The sequence below is a fragment of the Ursus arctos genome, chromosome X, assembly GCF_023065955.2.
Source record: "Ursus arctos isolate Adak ecotype North America chromosome X, UrsArc2.0, whole genome shotgun sequence".
Lineage (NCBI taxonomy): Eukaryota > Metazoa > Chordata > Mammalia > Carnivora > Ursidae > Ursus > Ursus arctos.
In genome coordinates, this window is record NC_079873.1 from 61,762,914 (window position 1) to 61,789,699 (window position 26,786).

The 26,786-nt window shown below is 37.6% G+C and overlaps 1 protein-coding gene across 2 annotated transcripts in view; it reads left to right on the top strand.

The window, feature by feature from the left end:
* Positions 1-26,786, top strand: part of ATP7A (ATPase copper transporting alpha) — a 145,939-nt gene that overhangs the window by 30,044 nt on the left and 89,109 nt on the right. Inside the window, exon 2 of one of the 2 annotated variants that reach the window (XM_026480122.4) lies at positions 25,711-25,851. The exons of the other annotated variant lie outside the window; for it this stretch is intronic. Coding sequence (XP_026335907.2) covers positions 25,732-25,851 — 120 coding nt within the window. The 5' untranslated portion in view covers positions 25,711-25,731. The remainder of the gene's footprint in view (positions 1-25,710; positions 25,852-26,786) is intronic. 2 annotated transcript variants of the gene reach the window in all.

The window sequence follows — 26,786 nt, forward strand, 5'->3', positions numbered from 1 at the left end:
TGTGCCACCCAGGCGCCTCTGAGCATTGATTTTGTATCCCACCACGTTACTGAATTGCTCTATAACTTCTAATAGTTTGGGAGTGGCTTCTTTTGGGTTTTCCATATAGAGTTCATGTCATCTGCGAAGAGAGACATTTTGACTTCTTCTTTGCCGATTTGAATACCTTTGATCCCTTTTTGTCGTCTGATTGCTCTTGCAAGGACTTCTAGTACTATGTTGAAAAATAGTGGCGAGAGTGGGCATCCTTGTCGAGTTCCTGATCTTAAGGGAAAGGCTTCCAGCTTTTCCCCATTGAGAATAATATTTGCAGTAGGCTTTTCATAGATGGCTTTTATGAAATTGAGGAATGTACCTTCTATTCCTACACTCTGAAGGGTTTTAATCAGGAAACGATGCTGTATTTTGTCAAATGCTTTTTTGGCATCGATTGAGAGGATCATATGGTTCCTGAGTCTTTTCTTGTTGATATGATGTATCATGCTGATTGATTTGTGAATATTGAACCACGCTTGCATCCCAGGTATGAATCCCACTTGATCGTGATGGATAATCCTTTTAATGTACTGTTGGATTCTTTTGGCAAGGATCTTGTTGAGGATTTTGGCGTCCATTTTCATTAGGGAAGTCGGTCTGTAATTCTCCTTTTTGAGGGGGTCTTTGCCTGGTTTGGGGATCAAGGTAATATTGGCCTCATAGAATGAGTTTGGTAGCTTTCTTTCTGTTTCTATTTTTTGAAATAGCTTTAGGAGAATAGGTATTATTTCTTCTTTAAATGTTTGGTAGAATTCCCCAAGAAAACCATCCGGGCCTGGAGTTTTGTTATTTGGAAGGTTGTTTATCACTGACTCAATTTCTTCATAATTAATTGGCCTGTTTAAGAAATCAATTTCTTCCTGTTTCAATCTTGGTAGTTTATAGGTTTCCAGGAAGGATTCCATCTCTTCCAGATTGCTTAGTTTATTGGCATATAGCTGTTGATAAAAATTTCTAATAATCCTTCCAATTTCAATGGTGTTTGTCATGACCTCTCCTTTTTCATTCATAATTTTAATAATCTGGGTCCTTTCTCTTTTCTTTTGGATAAGTCTTGCCAGTGGTCTGTCAATTTTATTGATTCTCTCAAAGAACCAGCTTCTAGTCCTGTTGATCTGCTCTACTGTACTTCTGGTTTCTGCTTGTATACATGTCATATCTTGATAGGTTTTGCAAAATTGCCCTCCAAAAAAGTCCATAATGATTTACACTTTACTGACAGTGTAGTAGAATATTTTTCTGCACCCTTGACCATAGTGAATAGATACATTGGTCTCTTAAATTTTTGCTAACATGATATACAAAAACGATAATATCATTGTTTCAGTTTACATCTAATTTGTAGTTCTCAAATTTGTGTTTTTAAGTAGTTTAATTGAGCATCTTTTCATTTAACAACTAAATTATATGTTAAATAAAAAGGTTTGTAAGCATGCACAAGCCTTCAGTAAGGAAAAAAATGCACACATTGAAAGAAAGTGGGTAATCTTTTTTCCCTCTTTTCATACATATGCTTAGAATAAAATAGCATAATGTACAAATTGATCATGTTTTCAGGTACATATAAAGAAGTCCCAACCAGTAGACTTTTACATATGTTGGGCTGATAAGCCAAGTATCTCTTTCCTATAGGCTGTTCTTACCTGTTACCTGCCCGAACAGGCTGTTGCTCAAGTCTGCCAGTGAGAATGATTTAGCTTTGTGGACAATTATTTCATTCCTGATAGTTGGCTACTTATTTTTTCCTTTATAAATCTTCTCATATCTTTATTTTAGGTGACTGATTTAGCTTACTACCATTTAACATCAGCCTGTCATGAGAACTCTGTATTAATTCTGTGTTTTATAGGTCAGAGTCCCTGTAGGCATATGCACTAAATTGTCCAGAATTCCACAATAAAATCACAGAGCAAAATGGTAGCAGAAGTCAAATTTGCCATGGTATCTCAGTAGGTCAGTACTGAAATGGTAAGTTGTGAGTGACTAAGATATGTTATCTTCAATGAAACTTCAAAAACTGAGATTTTCTCTCTAGTGATTTTATTACAATACTGCCTTCAAATGAGAGATTTTATTTCCTAACTTTATTAAGACATATAATTTTAAGACATATATTTTTATACTTCTAAGGGTTACAAATTATATTTTTCCAAGAGTACAGATACAGATTTAATTCTGACTTTTCCTGTCTATCAAAGGTGTGATTAAAAATAGATTTACAGGGGTGCCTGGTGGCTCAGTTGGGTAGGCATCTGCCTGTGGCTTGGGTCATAATCCCAGGGTCCTGGGATCGAGCCCCACGTTGGGCTTTCTGCTCAGCAGGGAGCTTCCTTCTACCTTTCCCTCTGCCTGCTGCTCTCCCTGCTTGTGCACTCTCTCTCAAGTAAATAAAATCTTTTAAAAAAATAAAAGATTTACAAGGATAACAAGATGGACTGGAGTTACAGTCTTTTTTTCCTCTCAGTTTTATAGAGATATAATCGACATATAGCACTGTGTAAAATTAAGGTGTACAGAATAATGACTTGACTTACATATGTTGTGAAATGATTCCACAATAAGTTTAGTTAACATCTATCACCATGCATAGAAAAATGTTTTTTTTCCTTGTGATAAGTGAACTTGTGGGACTTCATCAAGATAAAAAGCTTCTGCACAGCCAAGGAAACAGTCAAAAAAACTAAGAGGCAGCCCACGGAATGGGAGAATATATATGCAAATGATGCTACAGATAAAATGCTGGTATCCAAGATCTACAAAGAACTTCTCAAACTCAATACGCGAGAAACAAATAAACAAATCATAAGATGGGCAGAAGATATGAACAGACACTTTTCCAATGAAGACATACAGATGGCTAACAGACACATGAAAAAATGTTCAAAATCATTAGCCATCAGGGAAATTCAAATCAAAACCACACTAAGATACCACCTTACGCCAGTTAGAATGTCAAAAATTAACAAGGCAGGAAACAGCAATTGCTGGAGAGGATGTGGAGAAAGGGGATCCCTCCTACATTGTTGGTGGGAATGCAAGTTGGTACAGCCACTCTGGACAACAGTGTGGAGGTCCCTTAAAAAGTTAAAAATTGAGCTACCCTATGACCCAGCCATTGCACTACTGGCTATTTACCCCAAAGATACAGACGTAGTGAAGAGATTGGCCATATGCACCCCAATGTTCATAGCAGCATTGTCCACAATAGCTGAATCGTGGAAGGAACCAAGATGCCCTTCAACAGATTAATGGATTAAGAAGTTGTGGTCCATATATACAATGGAATATTACTCAGCTATCAGAAAGAACGATTTCTCAACATTTGCTGCAACATGGACGGCACTGGAGGAGATAATGCTAAGTGAAATAAGTCAAGCAAAGAAAGACAACTATCATATGTTTTCTCTCATCTATGGAACATAAGAACTAGGAAGATCGGTAGGGGAAGAAAGGGATAAAGAAAGGGGGGGTAATCAGAAGGGGGAATGAAGCACGAGAGACTATGGACTGTGAGAAACAAACTGAGGGCCTCAGAGGGGAGGGGGGTGGGGGAATGGGATAGGCTGGTGATGGGTAGTAAGGAGGGCACATATTGCATGGTGCACTGGGTGTTTTACGCAACTAATGAATCATCGAACTTTACATCAGAAACCAGGGATGTACTGTATGGTGACTAACATAATATAATAAAATTAAAAAAAAAAAAAAGAACTTCTACGATTTCTTCTCTTAGCAACTTTCAAATATACTATGCAGCAATGTTAACTATAGTCATCATGTTGTACATAACCAACACTTATTTATCTTATAATTGGAAGTTTGTAAGTTTTGACCACTTTTATCAAATTCCCCCATATCCTGCCACTGGTAACCACGACTCTCATCTTTTTTGGTCAAGATTCCCCATACAGTGTTTGTCTTTCTCTGTCTGACTTACTTTAGTTAGCATGTCAGTGAAGGATGCCTCCAAGGTACCTCCATGTTGTTGCAGATGACAAGAGTTCCTTCCTTTTTTATGGCTGAATAATACTCTGCTGTGTTTGTGTGTAAGTAATGCTTTCATGAACTTTATAGTGTCGATACCCCTTTGACATAGTGATTTCATGTACTTTTCCCCCCCTTTTTGAAGTTTTTATTTAAATTCTAGTTAGTTAACATACAGTGTAATATTGGTTTCAGGAATAGACTTTAGTGATTCATCACTTACATATAATACCCAGTGCTCATCACAAATGCCCTCCTTAATACCCATCACCTGCTTAGCCCTTCCCCCAACTACCTCCCCTCCAGCAACCCTCAGTTTGTTCTCTATAGTTAAGTCTCTTATGGTTTGCCTCCTTCTCTTTTTTGCCTCTTTCCCTATGTTTATCTGTTTTGTTTCTTAAGTTCTTAAATCATATGGCATTTGTCTTTCTCTGACTGATTTATTTTGCTTAACATGATACACTCTAGCTCCATCCACGTCATTGCAAATGGCAAGATTTCATTCTTTTTTGATGGCTGAATAATATTCCTCTGTGTGTGTGTGTATCTCCCACCTCTTCTATATCTATTCATCAGGTGATGGACATTTGAGCTCTTTCCAAAATTTGGCTATTGTTGATAATGCTGCTCTAAACATTGGGGTGCATATTGTCCCTTTGAATTAGTATTTTCGTATTCTTTGGGTAAATACCTAGTAGTACAATTGCTGGGTCATAGGGTAGTTCTATTTTTAACATTTTGAGGAACCAATATATAAGATATTCATTGTACCTAGTAGTGCAATTGCTGGATTGTACGATAGCTCTATTTTTAACTTTTTTTAAAAGATTTTTTTATTTATTCATTTGACAGAGAGAGAGAGAGTGAGCTCAGCAAGGGGAGCAACAGGCAGAGGGAGAGTAAGTAGCAGGCTCCCTGCTGAGCGGGAAGCCCAATGCAGGGCTTGATCCCTGGGACCCTAGGATCATGACCTGAGCCAAAGGCAGATGCTAAACTGACTGAGCTACCCTGGCTCCCCTCTATTTTTAACTTTTTGAGGAACCTCCATACTGTTTTCTGGAGTGGCTACACCAGTTTTCATTCCCACCAACAGTGTAAGAGGATTCCCCTTTCTCTGCATCCTCACCAACACTTATTGTTTCCTGAGTTGTTAATTTTAGTCATTCTGACTGGTGTGAGTTGGTAGCTCATTGTGGTTTTGATTTGTATTTCCCTGATGTGGAGTGTTTCTGAGCTTCTTTCATGTGTCTGTTGGTCATCTGGATGTCTTCTTTGGAGAAATGTCTGTTCATGTCTTCTGCCCATTTTTTAATTGGATTATTTGCTTTTTTGAGTGTTAAGTTTGATAAGTTCTTTTAGATTTTGGATACTAACCCTTTATCCGATAGGTCATTTGGAAATATCCTCTCCCATTCTGTAGGTTGCCATTTACTTTTTATTATTATTATTTTTTAAGTAGGCCTAATGCAGGGCTTGAACTCAAAACCCTGAGATTAAGACCAGAGCTTAGATCAAGAGTTATATGCTTAACTGACTGAGCCACCCAGGTGCCCCCATACATTGCCTTTTAGTTTTGTTAATTGTTTCCTTCACTGTGCAGAAGCTTTTTATCTATTTCTAAAAAGAGATTTTATTTATTTATTTGAGAGAGAGAGAGCATGTGCACATGAGTGGGGGTGGGGCAGGCGGAGAGGGACAAGCAGACTCCCTGCTGAGCAGGGAGCCCAATGCGGGGCTCGATCCCAGGACCCTGAGATCATGACCTGAGCCAAAGGGAGATGCTTAACCAACTGAGCCACCCAGGTGCCCCCCGAAGCTTTTTATCTTGATGAAGTCCCATAGTTCATTTTTGCTTTTGTTTCCCTTGCCTCAGGAGGTGTATCTAGTAAGAAGTTACTATGGCCGATGTCAGAGAGGTTGCTGCCTGTGTTCTCCTCTAGGGTTCTGGTGGTTTTCTGTCTCACATTTAGGTCTTTCATCCATTTTGATTTTGTGTGTATGGTGTAAGAAAGTGGTCCAATTTCATTCTTCTAGTGTTCCCAACACCATTTGTTGAAGAGACTTTTTCCCATTGGATAGTCTTTCCTGCTTTTTCGAAGATTAGTTGACCATATAGTTGTGGGTCCATTTCTAGGTTTTCTGTTCTGTTCCATTGATCAATGTGTCTGTTTTTGTGCCAGTACCATACCGTCTTGATCACTACAGCTTTGTAGTATAACTTGAAGTCTGGAATTGTGATGCCACCAGCTTTGCTTTTATTTTTCAAGATCACTTTGGCTATTTAGGGTCTTTTGTGGTTCCACACACAATTTAGGATTGTTTCTTCTAGCCCTGTGAAAAATGCTGGTGGTCTTTTGATAGGGATTGTATTAAATGTACAGATTGCTTTGAGTAGTCTATACTACTTTGTTCTTCCTATCCATGAGCATGGAATGTTTTTCCATTTCTTTGTGTCCTCATCCTCTTTAATTTCTTTCCTAAGTGTTCTATAGTTTTCAGAGTACATATTTTCTGCCTCTTTTGTTAGGTTTATTCCTAGGTATCTTAGGGGTTTTCATGCAATTGTAAATGGAATCGATTCCCTGATTTCTCTTTTTGCTGCTTCATTATTGGTGTATAGAAATGTAACAGATTTCTGTACATTGATTTTATGTCCTGCGACTTTACTCAGTTTGTATATCAGTTCTAGCAATTTTTTGGTGGAGTGTTTTGAGTTTTCTATATAGAGTATTGTGTTGTCTGTGATTAGTGAAAATCTGACTTCTTCCTTCCTGATTTGGATGCCTTTTATTTCTTTTTGTTGTCTGATTGCTGAGGTTAGGACTTCCAGTACTACATTAAATAACAGTAGTGAGAGTGGTCATCCCTGACTTGTTCCTGACCAGAGAGGAAAGGCTCTCAGTTTTTCCCCATTGAGGATGGTATTAGCTGTGGGTCTTTCGTATGTGGCCATTATATTGTTGAGGCATGTTCCCTCTCTCCCTCCTTTGTTGAGGGTTTTTATCAAGAATGGATGTTGTATTATGTCACATGCTTTTTCTGCATCTGCATATGGTTCTTATCCTTTCTTTTATTAATATGGCATATCACATTGATTGATTTGTGAATATTGAACCACCCCGCATCCCAGGAATAAATCTCACTTGATTATAGTGAATAATTCTTATAAGGATTTGCTCGTAGTTTGTTGAGAATTTTTGCATCCGTGTTCATCAGGCCTCTAATTCTCCTTTTTAGTGGGGTCTTTGTCGGTTTTGGAATCAAGGTAGTGCTGGCCTCATAGAAGGCGTTTAGAAGTTTTCCCTCCATTTCTTTTTTTTGGGGAACATTTTGAGAAGAACAGGTAGTAATTCTTTAAATCTTTGGTAGAGTTCCTCTGTGAAGCCATCTGGCCCTGAACTTTTGTTTGCTGGGAGATTTTTTAAAAAAGATTTTTATTTATTTATTTGAGAGAGAGAGAGAGAGAGCGAGCACGCAGGAGGAGGGGGAGAGGGAGAGAGAATCTCAAGAGGATTCTGCACTGAGCAGGGAGCCGGACATGAGGCTCAGTCTTAGCACTGCATGGTCATGACCTGAGCTGAAATCCAGGGTTGGATGCTCAACCGACTGAGCCACCCAGGCACGCTGTTTGTTGGGAGATTTTTGATTACCGATTCAATTTCTTTGCTTGTTATTGTTTGGTTCAAATTTTGTTTCTTCCTGTTTCAGTTTTGGTAGTTTTTGTGTTTCTAGGAATTTATCCATTTCTTTCAGATTGCCCAATTTGTTGGCATATAATTTTTCATAATATTCTCTTACAGTTAGTATTTCTGTGGTGTTAGTCGTGATCTCTTGTCTCTCATTTGTGATTTTATTTATTTGGGTCCTTTCTCTTTTCTTTTTGATAATTCTGGCTAGGGAGTGTTAATTTTATTAATTCTTTCAAAGAACCAACTCCTAGTTTCATTGATCTGTTCTACTCATGTTTTTTTGTTTGTTCTGTATCATTTATTTCTGCTCTAATCTCTATTATTTCCCTTTTTCTGCTGGCTTTAAGCTTTATTTGCTGTTCCTTGTCTAGCTCCTTTAGGTGTAAAGTTAGGTTGTGTGTTTGAGGCTTTTCTTGCTTCTTGAGTTATGACTATAGTGTTATGTACTTACCTCTTATGACTGCTTTTTTAAAAAGATTTTATTTATTTAAGAGAGAGAGAGAGTGAGCACAAGGAGGGGAGAGGGGCAGAGGGAGAGGAATAAGCAGACTCCCTGCTGAGCAGGGAGCCTGACGTAGGGCTCCATCCCAAGATCCTGGGCTCATGACCTGAGCCGAAGGCAGATATTTAACCAACTGAGCCACCTAAGTATTCCCCCCACCTCCCACCTTTACCATGACCACTTTTGCAGCATCCGAAAGATTTTGGACTGTCATATTTTCATATTTGTTTGCTTCCATGTATTTTTTTAAATTTTTTCTTTTATTTTCAAGTTGACCCATTCTTTCTTTAGTAGAATGTTATTTAACCTCCATGTATTTGTGGTCTTTCCAAATTTTTTCCTGTGGTTGACTTCAAGTTTCATAGCCTTGTGGTCTGAAAATCTGCTTGATATGATCTTGATCTTTTTGTATTTATTGAGGCCTGATTTGTGACCCAGTATATGATCTATTCTGGAGAATGTTCCATGTACACTTGAAAAGAACATGTATTCTGTTGCTGTAGGAAGAAATGTTCTGAGTATATCTGTTTTGTCCATCTGGTCCAGTGTGTTATTCAAAGTCATTGTTTCTTTGTTGATTTTCTGCTTAGATGATCTGTCCATTGCTGTTAGTGGGGTGTTAAAGTCCCCTACTATTATTGTATTATTATCAATGAGTTCCTTTGTGTTTGTTATTGTTTTATATATTTGGGTGCTCCCAAGTTGGGACGTAAGTATTTATAATTGTTAGGTCTTCCTGTTGGATAGTCCCCTTTATTATGATATAGTGCCCTTTTTCATCTCTTGTTAGTATCTTTGGTTTAAATTCTAGTTTGTGTGATGTAAGTATGGCTACTTGGGCTTTCTCTTTTGACGTCTATTAGCATGATAAAGGGGTCTCCATTCATCTCCTCACTTTCAATCTTCAGGTGTCTTTAGGTCTAAAATGAGTCTCTATTTTAATATTTAATATTTAATAAATAAAATTTTAATATTTAATAATGAGTAAGCAGCATATAAATGGGTCTTTTATTTTTATCCATTCTGATACTCTATGTCTTTTGATAGGAACATCTAGTCTGTTTACATTCAGAGTGATTATTGATAGATATGAATTTATTGACATTGTATTACCATTATAAAATTGGCATTATAAAGTTGATGTTTCTGGAGATTATTTCTGTTCATTTCTAGTCTTTATCACTTTTGGTCTTTCTTTCCCACTCAGAGTCTGCTTTAATATTTCTTTTTTTTTTAAAGATTTTTTTTTATTTATTTGACAGAGAGAGAGACAGCCAGCGAGAGAGGAAACACAAGCAGGGGGAGTGGGAGAGGAAGAAGCAGGCTCCCAGCGCCTTGTCCCTGGAGAGGAGAGTTCCCTTCTGCTCTCTGGGAAGCCCTCCCAGCAGAGTGAATAATATCCCCTCAGGTGTCCTAGGCATCCCTCAGATCCCTGCCTTCACCTTGCCTGTGTCCGGGCCATCTGCCCACCAGGCAGTGCAGTGCACCTGTGTTCTGTCCCAGGCAAGCCAGCTGAGTTTTAAAACCCCAAACTTTAGAGGCCTGGCCTGGCCCCATCCTGTGCTTGTTCCTTAGGGAGGGTGTCGCCACACTGGGGCTGATGCAGGTTTGTCCCAGAAGGTCAGTCACACCAAAGCCGCAGGTATGTGGAATTTAGGTAAAGCAGAGCAATGAGCCAGTATGTAGGTTAGGCGCCCTCAGCACGTGTCTCAGAGTGGTGGGGGATGATAATGGTGCCCACAGGCTTCTTTGTCCCCTGAGAGAGAATGCTACTTCTCCCACATGTGCTCTAAGAATGAGGAACCGTCTCTCTCAGTGAGTCCCACGGGTTCCTCTGATTACTTTGTTTTCCCCTGGGCTTTCACCCTCCTTCTCCACAGGAGTACTGCAGCACCCTCAGGCCTCTACACCGGCTTGCCATGGACCTCTGAAACTCCAGTCTTTGAGCCCTGCTAGTTGTAAAAGTCATGAAAATCAGCCCCTCTCATTTTCCCAGTGAATGGCTTTGGGGAAGTGTTTTCCTTGTGCTATTCCCGGTGTGCTCCTCTCTCTTTCTGTCTCTCTCTCTCTCCCTCTCTCTCTCTCTCTCCCCTCTCTCACTGACCAGCGTTCCTTCCCCTCTGCTGCACTGGCAGTCCTTTTCTCCCCGAGATCACATCTCCATGCCTCCTACCTTCCACAGTGTGGCCTCTTCTCTCCCTCTAGTTGTGCATTTTGTTCTGTCAGTCCTCATTGATTTCTTGGGTATTCAGAGCAATTTGATATTCATCTAGCTGTGTTCCATGGATGCAGCAAGCCTAGGGTCCTCCTACCGTTCTGCCAATTTAGCTCTTCTCCTCAATTTCTAACTTTTAAATGTATATTTCCTGTTTATTGGTATAATGGATTTCTTATTTTGTTAATTGTCTGATATATTATTGTATATATGTTTTTTATATATATTTACATATGATGAAATTCACCCCATTGAGGTATATAATTTAGTGGTTTTTAGTATATTCACAGATTTATGCAGCCATTACTACTAATTTCAGAACATTTCATCACCCACCAGAAGAAGCTCCATGCATATATATTTTTGTAGTTTGTTTACATGGTGTTTTTTATAACACACAATTTTAAAATTAAAATTAAAAAGGCCTTCCCTACCCCAGGGTTTGTAGTTGCTGTTGTTAAAAAATTAATGACATACTTGAAATTTTGGTCAAACTGAGTTGTCATTTTCAGCCTCACCAAACTTTTATTATTTATAGTTTTCTTGTTCTTAATCAGTTGTAGCAAATATAAAATAAGTGCTTTTTCAGCTTACTCTGTATAATGGTTAAATACTGACAATTGGTTTTAGTTTTCATAGATATTTAATGTTTTTTTCATCATGGTTTGTGGCACTATTTTGTCTTATAGCTAAAATTGTAAGGTGGATTTTTCCTTATGAAGAAAGAGATATCATTGCAAGCAGTCTGTTACTTACCTACAGATTGTATCTGACAAGCTTGAATCAGATGATTATTTTGACAAGGGAAAAGCATTCCAACTACCAAACAATCTTAGAATCTGAGTGACTGCTGCACCAATACCATATTATCCCATAATATGGTTGAAAAGTATCTGACACATTTCAGTGTCAAACAGTTGAATCCTACTACCCTCTAGTTTTCTGGGATAACAATGGCCTTGTCTGAGGCAATGAAAGTTTTATCTATACTAAAAACATGTTTTTTCCTCTAGTCTGTTATTGACATGGCAGCAGATGTTCAACCCTTGGTGGAAAGGCACCTAGTAACTTGAGGACTGTTTCTCAGTTTGTTTAGAACCTGTCCCCACCTGGGTACATTTCAGGATACTAGTATTTTACAAGCTTTTTTCCCCACCCTACCCTGACCTTTGGCTGGTTTTATTTTATGCGTTTTGCAAACATTGCCCTATTAAGTTAATCCCTTTGAGGCTATTGTTAGCTCTGGACTCCAGCCTGAATTGTCTGTATAAGGGTGTATAAGTCTGAGTGTTAGCTTCCTTCATTTTAAAAGGAGGCTACTACTCTATTTTTATTGCAGGATTGTTGTAAAATTCATGTATATGATAGTTTTCTCAACTGTTCCATGCTATAAGAAATTGAAACGTCCGTATTGTTATCATAAGGACAACTCTTTTATAGCAAGGCAGTGATTGGCCCAGGAGTCATAAAAATGACCAGCAAAACACATTACCTTTTCTTAATTTGAATGTTCTTTTCTTTATTTGACCTTATTAATATGTCTTAAGTATTGACTCCTAATCTTTTGGGAATGGTCAAATTATGTTTTGAAACATGCTTGTCTACTCCAGCAGTTTCATCTGGAATATTCATCCTCTGTTTATGTAATGACAATTGTCTGATGAAAGAGATTAGGCACTCAGTATTTTGAAAACAGGTTAAAGAGTAAGATCAATTTTCATTTTAAAGGCTTACACAATTTAAACGAAAGAGGTGCCATTATATAAAACGAGACAAGTTAATGTTTTCCCTTTTTGTTTGCAATTTAGAGGTGGTAGTGATTTTATTTTGCTGCTTTTTTTTTGAAAGTAAGCTGTAGGCTAATGTGGGGCTTGAACTCATGAGCCCAGGATGAAGAGTCCCATGCTCTACAGACTAAGGAGCCAAGCGTCCCTAGAGGTGGTAGTGATTTTAAATAAAAGCAAATGGGTAGGAAAAAATTAAATTGATTTGGAAATATTATATAGGTACCTTGAAGGCAACTGGTTTAATGTTTGCACAGCTAGAAATCATCAGTTTGTTTAACAACACAGTGATGTTTTTATAGCCCTGGTATAACAGGAGGAGTTTGGCTGCTTATATGTTTGAGTTTATCATTGGTCTCACTTACTGAATTATTTAAATTTTAGTAACACTTCTCTTAATTTCTGCCCATTCCCTATATTTTTTCTTCTTTATTTCCCCCTAAAATGAGCTGGCTTTTTAAAAATCTTTTTTCCTCAGGTTTATGACAAATAAAAATTGTATATATAAGATGTATAACATGATGTTTTGATATACATATACATTGTGAAATGATTACCACAGTCAAGCTAATTAACACATCCATCACCCCACATAGTTACCTTTTTTGTTTTTGAGAACAATTAAGATCTCTCTTAGCAGATTTCAAGTATATAATATTTTTAGCTATAGTCACCATGCTGTAAATCTCCAGATATTCATCCTACATAACTGGAACTTTCTAACTTTCTTTAAAAGTTTTTTTTAAGATTTTATTTATTTAATTAAGAGAGAGAGCGCGTACAAGTGCACGAGCAGTGGGGAGAAGCAGCAGGCGTGGGAGAAGCAGACTCCCAAGTGAGCAGGAGGCGATGCGGGGCTTGATCCCGGGACCCTGAGATCATGACCCAAGCAGAAGGCAGGCGCTCAACCGGCTGAGCCACCCAGGTGCCCCTAAAAGTTTTTATTTAAATTCCAGTTAGTTAATGTACAGTGTAATATTAGTTGCAGGTATACAATATAGTGATTCAACACTTATAAATAACACCCAGTGCTCATCACAAAAAGTGCCCTCTTTAATCCCTGTCACCTATTCCCCCACCCACCTTCCCTTTGGTAAACATCAGTTTGTTCTCTAAAGTTAAGAATCTGAATCTTTTTTTTTTTTTACCGTATGATCGTTTGTTTTGTTTTTTAAATTCCACATATGAGTGAAATCATATGGTATTTGTCTTTCTCTGACTGATTTATTTTGCTTAGCATAATACTCTCTAGCCCCATCCATGTAATTAAAAATGGCAAGATTTCATTCTTTTTTATGACCGATTAATCCGTGTGTGTGTGTGTGTGTGTACACCGTATCTTCTTTATCCACTTAGACTCTTCCCATAATTTGGCTATTGTTGATAATGCTGCTATAAACATCGGGGTGTATGTGTCCCTTTGAATTAGTGTTTTTGTATTCTTTGAGTAAATACCCAGTAGTTCAATTGCTGGATCATAGGGTAGTTCTATTTTTATCTTTTTGAGGAACCTGCATACTGTTTTCCAGAGTGGCTGCACCAGTTTGCATTCCCACCAAGTTTCTCCACATCCTCACTAATACCTGTTGTTTCTTGTGTTAATTTTAGCCATTCTGACTGGTGTGAGGTGATTTCTCATTGTAGTTTTGATTTCTTTTTTTTTTAAAGGTTTTTCCTTTTATTTTTTTAAAGATTTTATTTATTTATTTGACAGAGAGAGACAGCCAGCGAGAGAGGGAACACAAGCAGGGGGAGTGGGAGAGAAAGAAGCAGGCTCCCAGCAGAGGAGCCTGATGTCGGTCTCGATCCCAGAACGCTGGGATCACGCCCTGAGCTGAAGGCAGACGCTTAACGACTGAGCCACCCAGACGCCCCTGTAGTTTTGATTTCTATTTCCCTGATGATGAGTGAGAAACAGTGTACCCTTTGACCAACATTTCTTCATTTCCCCCACCCCCTCGGCCCTGGTAATCACCCTTCTAGTCTCTACTTCTGAGTTCAACTTTTTCAGATTCCATTTATAAGTGAGATCATGCAGTTTTTGTCTTTCTGTGTCTGGCTTATTTCACTTAGCATAATGTCAACCAGGGTCATTCATTTATTTTCATTTTAAAAAATATTTTTTAAAAAAGATTTTATTTATATGAGAAAGAGAGCAGAGTGAGAGAGAGAGCACATGAATGGGGGCAGGGTGGGGCAGAGGGAGAAGGAGAAGCAGGCTCCCCGCTGAGCAAGGAGTCCAATGCAGGACTCGATTCCAGGACCCTGGAATCATGACCTAAGCCGAGGGCAGATGCTTAACTGACTGAGCCACCCAGGCGCCCCCCTTAAAAATTCTTATAATAAAGTAATTTAGGCCAACAAAGAATATAGGAAGCTCTGTAATATAAGTATGTATCTATTACATAGCCTAAGAAGTGAAACATTATATGTATGATTGAAATTCCCCTTTGTGCTGCAGTTACATCCCTTCCTCCCTTCCCAAACTCCTGAATTTGGCATTTGTCATTCCCATGCACATTGTTTTATATTTTGACTAACATTACTATATATGTATGCATACAGAAACAATATATGGTATTGTTTTATGTTCTCAGACTTTTGTATCCTTGTGAAACCTTTTTTAAAGATTTTATTTATTTATTTGAGGTAAAGCGAGTGAGAGAGAGTGAGAGAGAGCATGAGTGTGGGGGAGAGGCAGAGGGAGAGGGAGAAGCAGGCTCTCAACTGAGCAGGGAGCCAGACAAGGGGCTCCATCCCAGGGCCCTGGGATCATGACCTGAGCCAAATGCAGATGCTTAACTGACTGAGCCACCCAGGCACTCCCTTGTGAAACTCTTTTTATTGCCTCAACTATGTTAATTAGATTTATCCATGCTGCTGCTTATAGTTCTAGTTTCTCAACCTCTGTTCTGTTGACATTTGGGACTAGATAATTCTTTGCTGTGAGTGGGTTTCTATTTTTTAAGATTTATTTATTTTTGAGAGAGAGAGACAACGCAGGTGTGAGCAGGAGGAGGGGCAGAGGAGAGGGAGAGAAAATCTCAAGCAGACTTCCCATTGATTGCAGAGCCCTATGCCTGGCTCTGTCTCATGACCCGGAGATCATTACCTGAGCAGAAATCAAGTCGGATGCCCAACTGACTGAGCCACCCAGGTGTCCCTGTGAATGGATCTCTTGTCCATTAAGGATGTTTAGTGGTATCCCTTGCCTGTATCCACTGGATGCCAGTAGCACCTCCCCATACTCCCCCCAGTTAATAACCAAAAATGTCTCCAGACTTAGCCAGATGTCCTTTTGGTGGTAAAATCTTCCCTCCTCCCAGTGAGAACCATTATTTTAGTTCATTAATTTTAACTACTATGTCATTCTCCACTATGCACACCCCCCCCACCACCAATTTTTCCATTTTCTGGTTGATAGACATTTAGGTTATTTCCAGAGTTTTAACTATTAGGAACACTGTTGCAATGAGCATTCTTGTTCATGTTTCCTCTGCACATGTGTGAGACTTTGTGTAGGGTGATATGCCTAGGAGTGAAAATGTTAAGTTCTGGTGTTATCTTTATATCTTCAACTCTACCAAGTATCACCAAACAGGTTCCCTAATGGTTATACTAATTTACGCTCTCACCAGCTGAATAGGAAAGATCCTGTTGCTCCACATGCTCACTGACACTTGGTATTGCCAGATTTTGAAATTTTTATCTACCTGATGGGTGTAAATGATATTCATTGTGGTTTCAGTTTGCATTATCTTAATTATAATTTGTTAATCCAGAAACCTTTCCAAAATTATGAAGACTAATTATTTTAGGGGAATTAAAAATAATATTTGAGCTTCTGTGATCAGCTTTAAAAAGTGGTTTTGAGCAGACTTCATGTATATGTGTCATGTTTGTACTCAACTCATTCGGTTTCTGTTTCTAAACCAGACATGATGATGTAGTCATTAATGTTCATTAATGTTCTTCCTCTTAGGAAATGTTGTTATTAATGGTGATTACCATATGTGTTTAGGGAGTGACTCAAAATACTTTAATAACCAGAAGTTATTTCCCTCAGTGTTGTTGGATGCTGTTGTTCTCAGAGTTACTTCATTCCTAATAGCTGCATGCCAGATTTGTTCTTTGATATTGTGACCTCCCAGAAGCCTACGTTTTACTATACCATTTGAAATTGTTTATGCTATTACTCTGTTTTCTGAGTCATTTTGCTAAATACAATGGGAAGTTACAAGATATGTTCCTGACTTTGTACCTATCATTGAGACATTTAAAATTCAAAAGATGGACATAACACATATTACAAAATTAGTTGCAGGTGTGTATAAGAGTAGCATGAGGGAGATGGAATTCTTCTGAGCTTTTGTGTGTAAAGGCCAATTTAAGTATAGTTTTGAAGAAAAAATGCAGATGAATTATGAAGGTAGGAGGAAATATATATTATTCATAGATGATTTAACATGCTAGAAATGTGGCTGTATTAATGTAGTTTTCATTTTGTGCTCAGAAATTCCTTCTTCCCCAGTACAGACTTCCAGGTGAATTATCCAGTTACTTTAAAAGTGCCTTTCTGCTTCGTCTCTCTCAGTTCCTCGGTAAGCCTGAGAGATGCTCCAGTACTTTGGTCTGGGACATACCACATAAGAAAATTGTATTTCGGTTTTACATTTCTAAATAACCTGATAAACTAGCCTTTACCCGCTGAATGTATTATAGTCCAAAAGTTTGTTACCAATTCTGTTGTTTGAACTTGACATTTTCCCATAAAACAATTTAGTCAGTTTTGGTAGTGTGCCCACATCAACCTGCAAAAGCCCTATTTGACCCATAACATATCTGAGTTATGTAGTACTAAGTCTGAGTGTTCTGTCCTAGACGAAGGCATCCATGTGCTACAAGAGGAAAGAGAGTCTCCTTTTTAAGGCAGAGGACTGACTGTAGGCAACATTTTGATAGGATCTGTTTGTTTTAGACGTTACTCTACTTCCCTTTTTATACCCATATACTGGGGGGTTTATACTGGGGGAGGGGAGCGACCCTCTCCCCAGCCCCTGATGCCTTTGTGCTGGCCTTAAGTACCTCATCTTTGGACTTTTCACCTGGGCCCATGAGTTCCCTTCATCCGAGGTATCATTTGTTCACAATTACCTGCTTTTCCTGTCCCATCTGGGCTTCGTAGGTATAGGAAGTATAATTCTAGCTAAGAGTCCCTTAAACTATCAAAGTGGAGTTTGTATTTTAAAAAGAGGATATAGTGTCTCTTAAGGCAACTGACCTGGATTCTTCAAAAAGTCACTTCATGGGGGAAAAGAGATAGGGGAGGGACTGTTTTAAATTAAATGAGACTAAAAGAAATACAAACAAATTCAGTGTGTGAACTTGTCCAGATCCTGAGTTGGGAAAAATAAAAGCTGTAAAAATGTTCTTGGGACATTTGGGAAAATTTAAATAGAGAATTTGTATTAGATGATATACAATCATTAATTTTCTTAGCTTTGATAGAAATGGTATGGTTATGCAGGAATTCTTATTCTTTGGAAATGCGTGCTGGAGTATTATGATTTCTAAAACTTACGTTCAAATAGTTTAGAAAAAATAAGGCAAATATAGCAAAATGTTAACCATTGTTGAATTCATGCAGAGGATATACAGATAGATGTTCATTGTACTATTACAGCTTTTATGTGTGGTTGAAATTTTTCATAATAAAGGTTTTGGGGGAAGGGGGATATATGTGTTAATATAATCCTAAATCTTGAATACATGATAGTAAATTCAGGCAGTATTGAGAATTTTTTTAAAACCTGCAGTAGCTGGTTCTAGCTGCTCTAAACTAATTCAGATCTCCTACTTCTTCCCTTATTTCACTTATCATTGATTCAAAGATTAAGATTTTGTCCTATTGGCAGCAATGGCTTTGGCTAGAGGAAGGAAGATAGAGTTTCATAAGACAGTGACAACTTATTTTTACATGTAGATTGTAAATCATGGATTATCAGAATGTGAAAATCTTTGGCAGTGTGCTTCATTAGAGATCATGATTTTTTTGACCTTGAATAAAGGCTGTTTCAGGTCATTAAAAACAAAAATTAGACAAATTGTATTCCCTTACACTGAATAAGTATTGTAAGTCTATGTACAAATAGGTAATAATTTAATACTGGTTTCATAAGAAGTAGTGGACCCACTTGAATTGTTAACTATCACATTTGTAATAGCTTTAGCTATAACTTTAAAAGTAAATGACATGGGGGTGCCTGGCTGGCTCAGTCACTAGAGCATGTGACTTTTTTGATTTCAGGGTCGTGAGTTTGAGCCCCACGTTGGGTGTAGAGATTACAAAAATAAAAGAAATAAACCTAACAAAAAATAAAAGTAAATAACACAAGGTTTCCAGTTATGGAAAGACTAAGTCATAGCAATAAAAGAGTCAATGGTATTGTAATAGTATTGTATGGTGACAAATGGTAGCTACACTTGCGGTGAGCGTAGCGTAATGTATAGACCTGTCAAATCACTATGTCCTATACCTGAAACTAATGTAACATTGTGTGTTAACTATACTTCAATAAAAATAAATATAAAAATAAATAAAAAAGTAAATAATGCAAATAGACTAATAATTGTGAATCAATTTCAGATAAAGTCACACTATAAATTATAATTATTCCATAGCTAATGTGAGTAGAATGAAATTAAGACAGAATAGTGGGCTTAGTGATGAATTTTTCTTTCAGTTTTTCTTTTTATTAAAAAAATTATTTATTTTTAGAGCGAGAGAGCACATACTTGCAGGTGGGGGGAGAGGGAGACAGACAGGGAGGGGAAGAAAGAGAATCTCAAACAGACTCCCTGCTGAGCACGGAGCCCGAAGCAGGCCTTGACCTCATGACGCTGTGATCATGACCTGAGCCGAAATCAAGAGTCAGAAATCAAGAGTCAACTGAGTCACCAGGTATCCCTCTTTCAGCTTTTCTAAGTTTTTACATTTTATTTTTTTTTAAGATTTATTTATTTATTTATTTGACAGAGATAGACAGCCAGTGAGAGAGGGAACACAAGCAAGGGGAGTGGGAGAGGAAGAAGCAGACTCCCAGCAGAGGAGCCTGATGTGGGGCTCGATCCCGGAACGCCGGGATCACGCCCTGAGCCAAAGGCAGACGCCTAACGACTGCGCTACCCAGGAGCCCCTAAGTTTTTACATTTTAAAAATGAATATATAGGAAATAGTATGAAGGTTCCTTAAAAAATTAAAAATAGAACTACCATATTATTCAGCATTTCCACTTCTGGGTATTTATCCAAAAGAAATGAAATCACTGTCTCAAAGATATCTGCACTCCGTATTCATTGCTGCATTATTTACAATAGCTAAAGCATAGAAACAACCTAAGTGTCCATCAGTGGGTGAATGGATAAAGAAAATGTGTATATATACATACATTGTTCAGCCATTAAAAAGAAGAAAATTCTGTCACTTGCAACAATATGGATTGAGAGCAGTTTGCTAAGTGAATTAAGTCAGAGAAAGGCAAATATTATGTGAGCTCACTTATATGTGGAATCTGAAAAAAACCAAACTCATAGATATAGAGAACAGATTGGTGGGTTGCCAGAGGTGGGTGTTGGAGATGGGTGAATTGGGTGAAGGTGGTCAAAAGGTATAAATTTCCAGTTATAAGATAAATAAGTTCTGGGAATATAATGTACAGCATGGTGAATATAGTTAACAGTACTGCATTGTGTATTTGAAAGTTGCTAAGAGAGTAGATTTTATTTTATTTTATTTATTTATTTTTAAAGATTTTATTTATTTATTTGACAGAGAGAGACAGCCAGAGAGAGAGGGAACACAAGCAGGGGGAGTGGGAGAGGAAGAAGCAGGCTCCCAGCAGAAGAGCCTGATGCGGGGCTCGATCCCATAATGCTGGGATCACGCCCTGAGCCGAAGGCAGACGCTTAACGACTGAGCCACCCAGGCGCCCCAAGAGAGTAGATTTTAAAGGTTCTTACCATAAGAAAAAAAAATTTTACTGCATGGTGATTGATGTTAAATAAACTTATGGTGGTAATCATTTCACAATGTATACATATATCAAATATTTTGTTGTACACCTAAAACTAATATAATGTTATACGTAAGTTATATCTCAATTGAAAAAATGACTAGAGGCAATAACAAAATAGATACATTGGACTTCATCAAAATTAAAAACTTTTGGACACCAAAGGACTCTATCAAGATGGTGGAAAGGTAACCCACAGAATAGGGGGAAATATTTGGAAATCATATATGTGATTAGAGATTAATATCCAGAATATATAAAGAAAAACTGTAACTCAACCAAAAACCCAAAAACCCCAATTAAAAAATGGGTAAAGGAAAACAAAGGAGTGCCGGGTGGCTCAGTTGGTTAAGTGTCTGCCTTCAGTTCACTGGGGTTGAGCCCTGCGTCAGGGCTCCCTGCTCAGCAGGGAGCTTGCTTCTCCCTTTCCCTCTGCTACTCCCCCTGCTTGTGCGTGCTCTCTCTTTCTCTCAAATAAATAAGTAAAATATTATTTTAAAATGGGGAAAGTGCTCACATAGACATTTCTCCAAAAAAGGTATACAGATAGCCAATAAGCACAAGAAAAGATGTTTAACACTACTAGTAATCAGGGAAATGCAAATCAAAACCACAATGAGATACCACTTAACATTTATTAGAATGACTAAAATAAAAAAATCAGATAACAGCAAGTATTGATGAGGAGGTGGAGAAATTAGAACCCTCATATGCTGCTTGTAGGAATGTAAAATGGCACAGCTGCTTTGGAAAACTATGGCAGTTCTTCAATTAAAACATAGAGTGATAGGACCCAGCAATTCCACTCTTAAGTATTACCCAAGAGAAATGAAAACACAAAAATTTGTACATAAATATTTATAGCAGCCTTATTCTTAGTAGCCAAGAGATGGGAGCAACCTAAATGTCAACTGATGAATGGATAAACAAACATGGTGTATCCATACCATGGAATATAATTCAGCCATAAAAAGGAATGAAGTACTGACAAATGCTATAACATGGATGAACCTTGAAAACATTATGCTAAGTGAAAGAAGCCAATCACAAAAGACTACATATTATATATTATATGATTTCATTCATATGAAATGTCCACAAGAGAAAAATCTACACAGACACAAAGATTAATGGTTGCCTGGCAGTGGGTGTGGGGCCTGAGGAGGTGGGAGGGTGATAGCTAAAGGGTATCAGGCTTCTTTTTGAGGTGACAGAAATGTTCTAAAACTGATTGTGGTGATGGTTGCACATATCTGTGAATGTAACACCTATTGAATTCTACACCTTAAATATTATATGCGAAACTGTATTTCACTAAAGCTGTTTAAAAAATGGTGTTGGGAGAACCTGACATCCACATATAAAAGAATGTAACTTGGATTCCTACTGCACACCATGTACAACAATTAACTCAAAATGGATTTAAAGACCTAAATGTAGGAGTGAAACTACCAAACTCTTAGAACATAGAAGTAAATATTCATGGCTTTCAGTGTGGCAGTGGTTTCTTATCTAGGACACCAAAAGCACAAGCTACAAAAGAAAAAATTGATAAATTTGGCTTCATAAAAATTAAGTTTTTTTGTTTCAAAGGATGCCATCAAGAAAGTGAAAAAAATGAAGTACAGATACATTCCACAGATTGTTAAACCTTAAAAATATTATGCTAAGTGAAAGAATTTCAGACACAAAGAGCCACATATTGAATGAATCCATTTTTATGAAATTACCAGGATGGGCAAGTCCATAGAGATAAGAAGTAGATTCATTTTTGCCAGTAGCTGTAAGGGGATCGAGGAGTGACTGCTGATGGGTATGGAGTTTCTTTTGGGGGTAATGAAAATGTTCTGCGGTTACATAGTCATTATGGTTGCATATCCTTGTGAATATTACTAAAAAACACTGAATTGTACGTCTTAGGGTGAATCTTCTAGTGTGTGAATTTTATCTCAAAAAAAGAATATATATATATTATAATGAAAAGTATGTGCTGAAAACCAATTAACATTTGAAAACAAATTATCCCCAAGGAAATTCTGTGGTTTTAGATATTTGGAAATTATATTGGTGGTTCATTTGTTCAAAGCTCCAGTGAAATCAGTCAAAGAAGTAAGAAGAATCCACTTACTTGCTTTGTTAGGAGCAGAGGATGAGGTTCGGCAGCAGTTTCTTTTTTTTTATTATTATTATTTTTAAAGATTTTTATTTATTTATTTGACAGAGAGAGAGACAGCCAGCGAGAGAGGGAACACAGGCAGGGGGAGTAGGAGAGGAAGAAGCAGGCTCCCAGCAGAGGAGCCCGACGTGGGGCTCGATCCAAGGACTCCGGGATCACGCCCTAAGCCGAAGGCAGCCGCTTAACGACTGCGCCACCCAGGTGCCCCTCAGCAGCAGTTTCTGTTTGTTTCTCTGAGCTTAGCAAAGCAAAGATGATGTAGTAATTGTTTTTATACCACTTGGGATAAGTTTATTGCAAAGAAATGTTTTAGTTTAAATAGTTTTTCATAAATTTTATTTATTTTGAATTGGCTTTGTATTTACATAATTCAAAATGCAAAAGCTTCCCACCCAACCACCCAGTCTCTTTCTCTCCATGGAGGTAACTAATGTTACTGATTATTTGTGAGTCCTTCTAGAGATATTTTGTACATAGTGTTTTGATTTATTAAAAATTTTCCCTCTTGTAGTTTAACATTTTTAAAGAAATGACTTTTGGGGCAAGATAGAGTCAATGTAAATCATGGTATTTGTAAACCCAAGGGCATGGAGACCCCCTAATGAATATGGGATTAATTTTATTGGACCTAAGACTTGTATTTTTATTTGTACTTCAATTTTAGGTGATACCATCTTCATAATAACTGGTTATTTCCTGCTCCTCTTCTTTTTCCTCATCACTGGTTTGGGTAACAGTTTTATTTCAGTATTTCTCCTCTCCCTCTTATACAAAACGGTACTTTCTACATAACTTGTGATCTTCGCAAAATATTTTTTTTTGCAAATCTATATAATTTGCAAATTCTTTACATTGAGCTAATATATTCTTTTTTTAAAAAAGATTTTATTTATTTATGCGACAGACAGCCAGCGAGAGAGGGAACACAGCAGGGGGAGTGGGAGAGGAAGAAGCAGGCTTCCAGCGGAGGAGCCTATGTGGGACTCCATGTGGGACTCAATCCTGGAATGCCGGGATCACGCCCTGAGCCAAAGGCAGACACTTAACAACTGCGCTACCCAGGCGCCCCTGAGCTAATATATTCTTTTTAAAAAAGATTTTATTTATTTATTTGATAGAGTGAGAGAGAGCACAAGCAGGGGGAGCGGCAGGCAGAGGGAGAGGGAAAAGCAGGTTCCCTGCTGAGCAAGGAGCCTGACAGGGCATGGGGCTCGATCCCAGGACCCTGGGATCATGACCTGAGCTGAAGGCAGCCGCTTAACCGACTGAGCCACCAGGCACCCCCTAGCTAATATATTCTTCCAAATAAAATTTTTCTTACATGATTAAACATTTTCTAATTACCACCCTCTAATTTACCTAAACACGAATAATCTACGGGGCTCTAAAAGAGGCCCTCAGATCTACACTGGGAAGTCTCTCTTTTTTCCTGAATAATTTCTTAAGCCTGAATCTAGTGCTGCTTTTATCTTAATCATTTCACATTACATTTTAAAGAAAAGAGTTTTATAGAAATATATTCTTAGTAGTTTCTTTTCTTGTAATTTTCATTTATCTTCCTTGCTGTCTTTTGGCTTAATTTGATTTTCTCTTTTCTCTTTCTTCCTGTGCTGTTTTGGAAGCTTTATATTCTATTTCTAGTCTCCTACTAGTTACCTTTAAAGTTTTAACATGTATTCTTAACAAAATCTAAGGTTTATCTCTTTATATACATTCCAAGCAAGACCAGAGATCTCAGAATGCCTCAGCTATAAACTCCCTTCCCTATTATTTTCTATTATTTCAGGTCCACTGTGCTTTTGTGTGTGTGTGCGCATGTGTGTTTGAATAGATAATATATCCTCGTGGTACAAAATTTAAAAAATACAGAGGAGACTAGATCTTAATTGTTATCACCACAGAAAAAGAAATGATAATTAAGTGGTGTGATGGAGGTGTTGGCTAATGGTGGTAATCCTATTACAATATATATATGTGTATCAGACCAACACATTGTACACCTTAAACTATGTTATGTCAATTATACCTCAACTTTAAAAAGAGGTATAAAAGGTTATATACTGAAAATTCTTTTTTTCCATCCTTATCCCCTAACCACTTAGTTATTCTCACCAGAGGAAAACACTGTTTCTATGGGCTATATTAGGTTGATTTATATGAAATTGGCAGTATTTGACTATTTTGATATGCAACAAAGGCAATTTCACGTGGTTCAAACTAGTATCAGTGGGAAAAAAAAAGATTCTTGCCTTCATAGAATTTTCATTCCAGTGGGACATGTATTAGTTTATTATTGCAGTGTAACAAATTACCTAAAAATTTAGTGGCTTGAAACAACAAACATTTATTGTCTTACAGTTTTTGCGAGTCATGAATTTGGGAGTGGTTTTGCTGGTGGTTCTGGCTCCGTATCTCATGAGATTGTAGTCAGTATGTTGACTGGAGCTTCAGGCATCTAAAGTCTTAATTAGGTCTGAAGTATCAGCTTCTAAGATGGTTCACTCACCTGGCTGTTGGCAGGAGGCCTCAATTTCTTGCCACATGAACCTCTCTGTAAGGCTGCTTGAATGTCTTCATGATGTGAGATGGCTTCCCCCAGATCAGGCCTTTCAAGAGAAAGGACAAGGAGGAATCCCCAGTGACTCTTTTCCCCCCTCCCATAGTGCCTGCCTTTTATGACCCAGTCTTGGAAGTCATACCTTGTCTAGTCCACCATTTTCTGTTTGGAAGCAAGTCACTGAGCACAGGCCACATTCAAGGGGAAAGGAGTTAAATTCCATCTCTTGAAAGAAGGAGTAACAAAGAATTTGTGAGCACTTTTTAAAACCACCGCAGGAAACCAGATAATAATCAATAAACATAATAAATCATGGAGTATATTAGAAGATAATAAGTTCTATGCAAAAAAGACAAAATAGAGCAGATGTATGGGGAATCAGAGTGTATATGTGTGGAAGGGATATGGATTGCAATTTTAAGCAGGGTGGTTAGTGTAAAACTCATTAAGGGGATTAGATCTGAGTAAAGGCTTGAAAGAGATGATGAAGTTAGCTAAGCAGATATCTGGAAGAAGAAAGTCTATTCCAAGGGAATAGCTAAAGCAGTGGCCCTGAGGTGAGAGTAAAAGGAGATGAGAGAAAAGAATGCTGACCATATTTTATTACTAGAATATTTTCAGTTGAGAAGGTGGGGGGAAAGTTGAGGAAGGATTATTTCCATGGCTGAAATTAGTGAGTTCATTGTTTCTGATAGGAATGTAAAGAAGAAATCAAGATGGATCGACGTATGGGTGTGGATTCGGTCACCATCACTGTTGAGGGGATGACATGTAATTCCTGTGTTTGGACCATTGAGCAGCGGATTGGAAAACTGAATGGTGTACATCATATTAAAGTAAGTTAGTCTTTGGAAATCAGTGAAGTCAAATGTTGTTGACTGGGATTCTAGAAAATTACTTCTAACACTGAGATAAGAAGCAGATACACTGACACATTTGTCAATAAAGACTGATTTATATTTATGTTTTCTTTGCCCCTTTAACTTTTTTTTATAAAAAAATAAGAAATTATATATATTTTTCAACTTAAAAACATCTGAAGATGGAATCTTGACGTTATTATGGTTGTATATTTATAGATTTATGTTTTATATGTGTATAGATGCAAATATACTTTTTATTACTCTTAATTTCATACTGAACTAAAATATGTTTTCAGGGTTGTGGGCTTTCTTCTCTTATATAGAATGACAATTATTATGTGAAATAATAATGTAATCTTCCTTAAGCACATGCATACAAGGTGTAACAGTAATTTTCTAAGCTTTTTCACTTCAATTTTTTTAAACATTTCTAGTTAAAGTATATATAAATATATCTATATATATTTAAGTAATCTGCACACCCAACTTGGAACTTGAACTCACAACCCCAAGATCAAGAGTCACACGCTCCACCAACTGAGCCAACCAAGCGCACCTTTCACTTCAATTTTTTTTTAAAGATTTATTTATTTACTTTAGAGAGAGAGAGAGTGTGTGTGGGGTGGGGAGAGAGAGAGAGGGAGAGCGAAACCTAGGCAAACTCCACACTGAACACAGAGCCCCATGCAGGGCCCAGTTTCATGACCCTGAGATCATGACCTGAGCCAAAACGAAGAGTTGGATGCTTAACAGACGTGCCACCCAGGCGCCCCTTCATTTCACTTTTTAATTGCAAAAGTAAAATAGACTTTTGTCAGATCATCTTAACACATTCCTACTGTAGTTCATCTCAGAATATTACTTGATGAAAAAGAGTGGTTTATATTATATATTCTAATTTGTCTGTA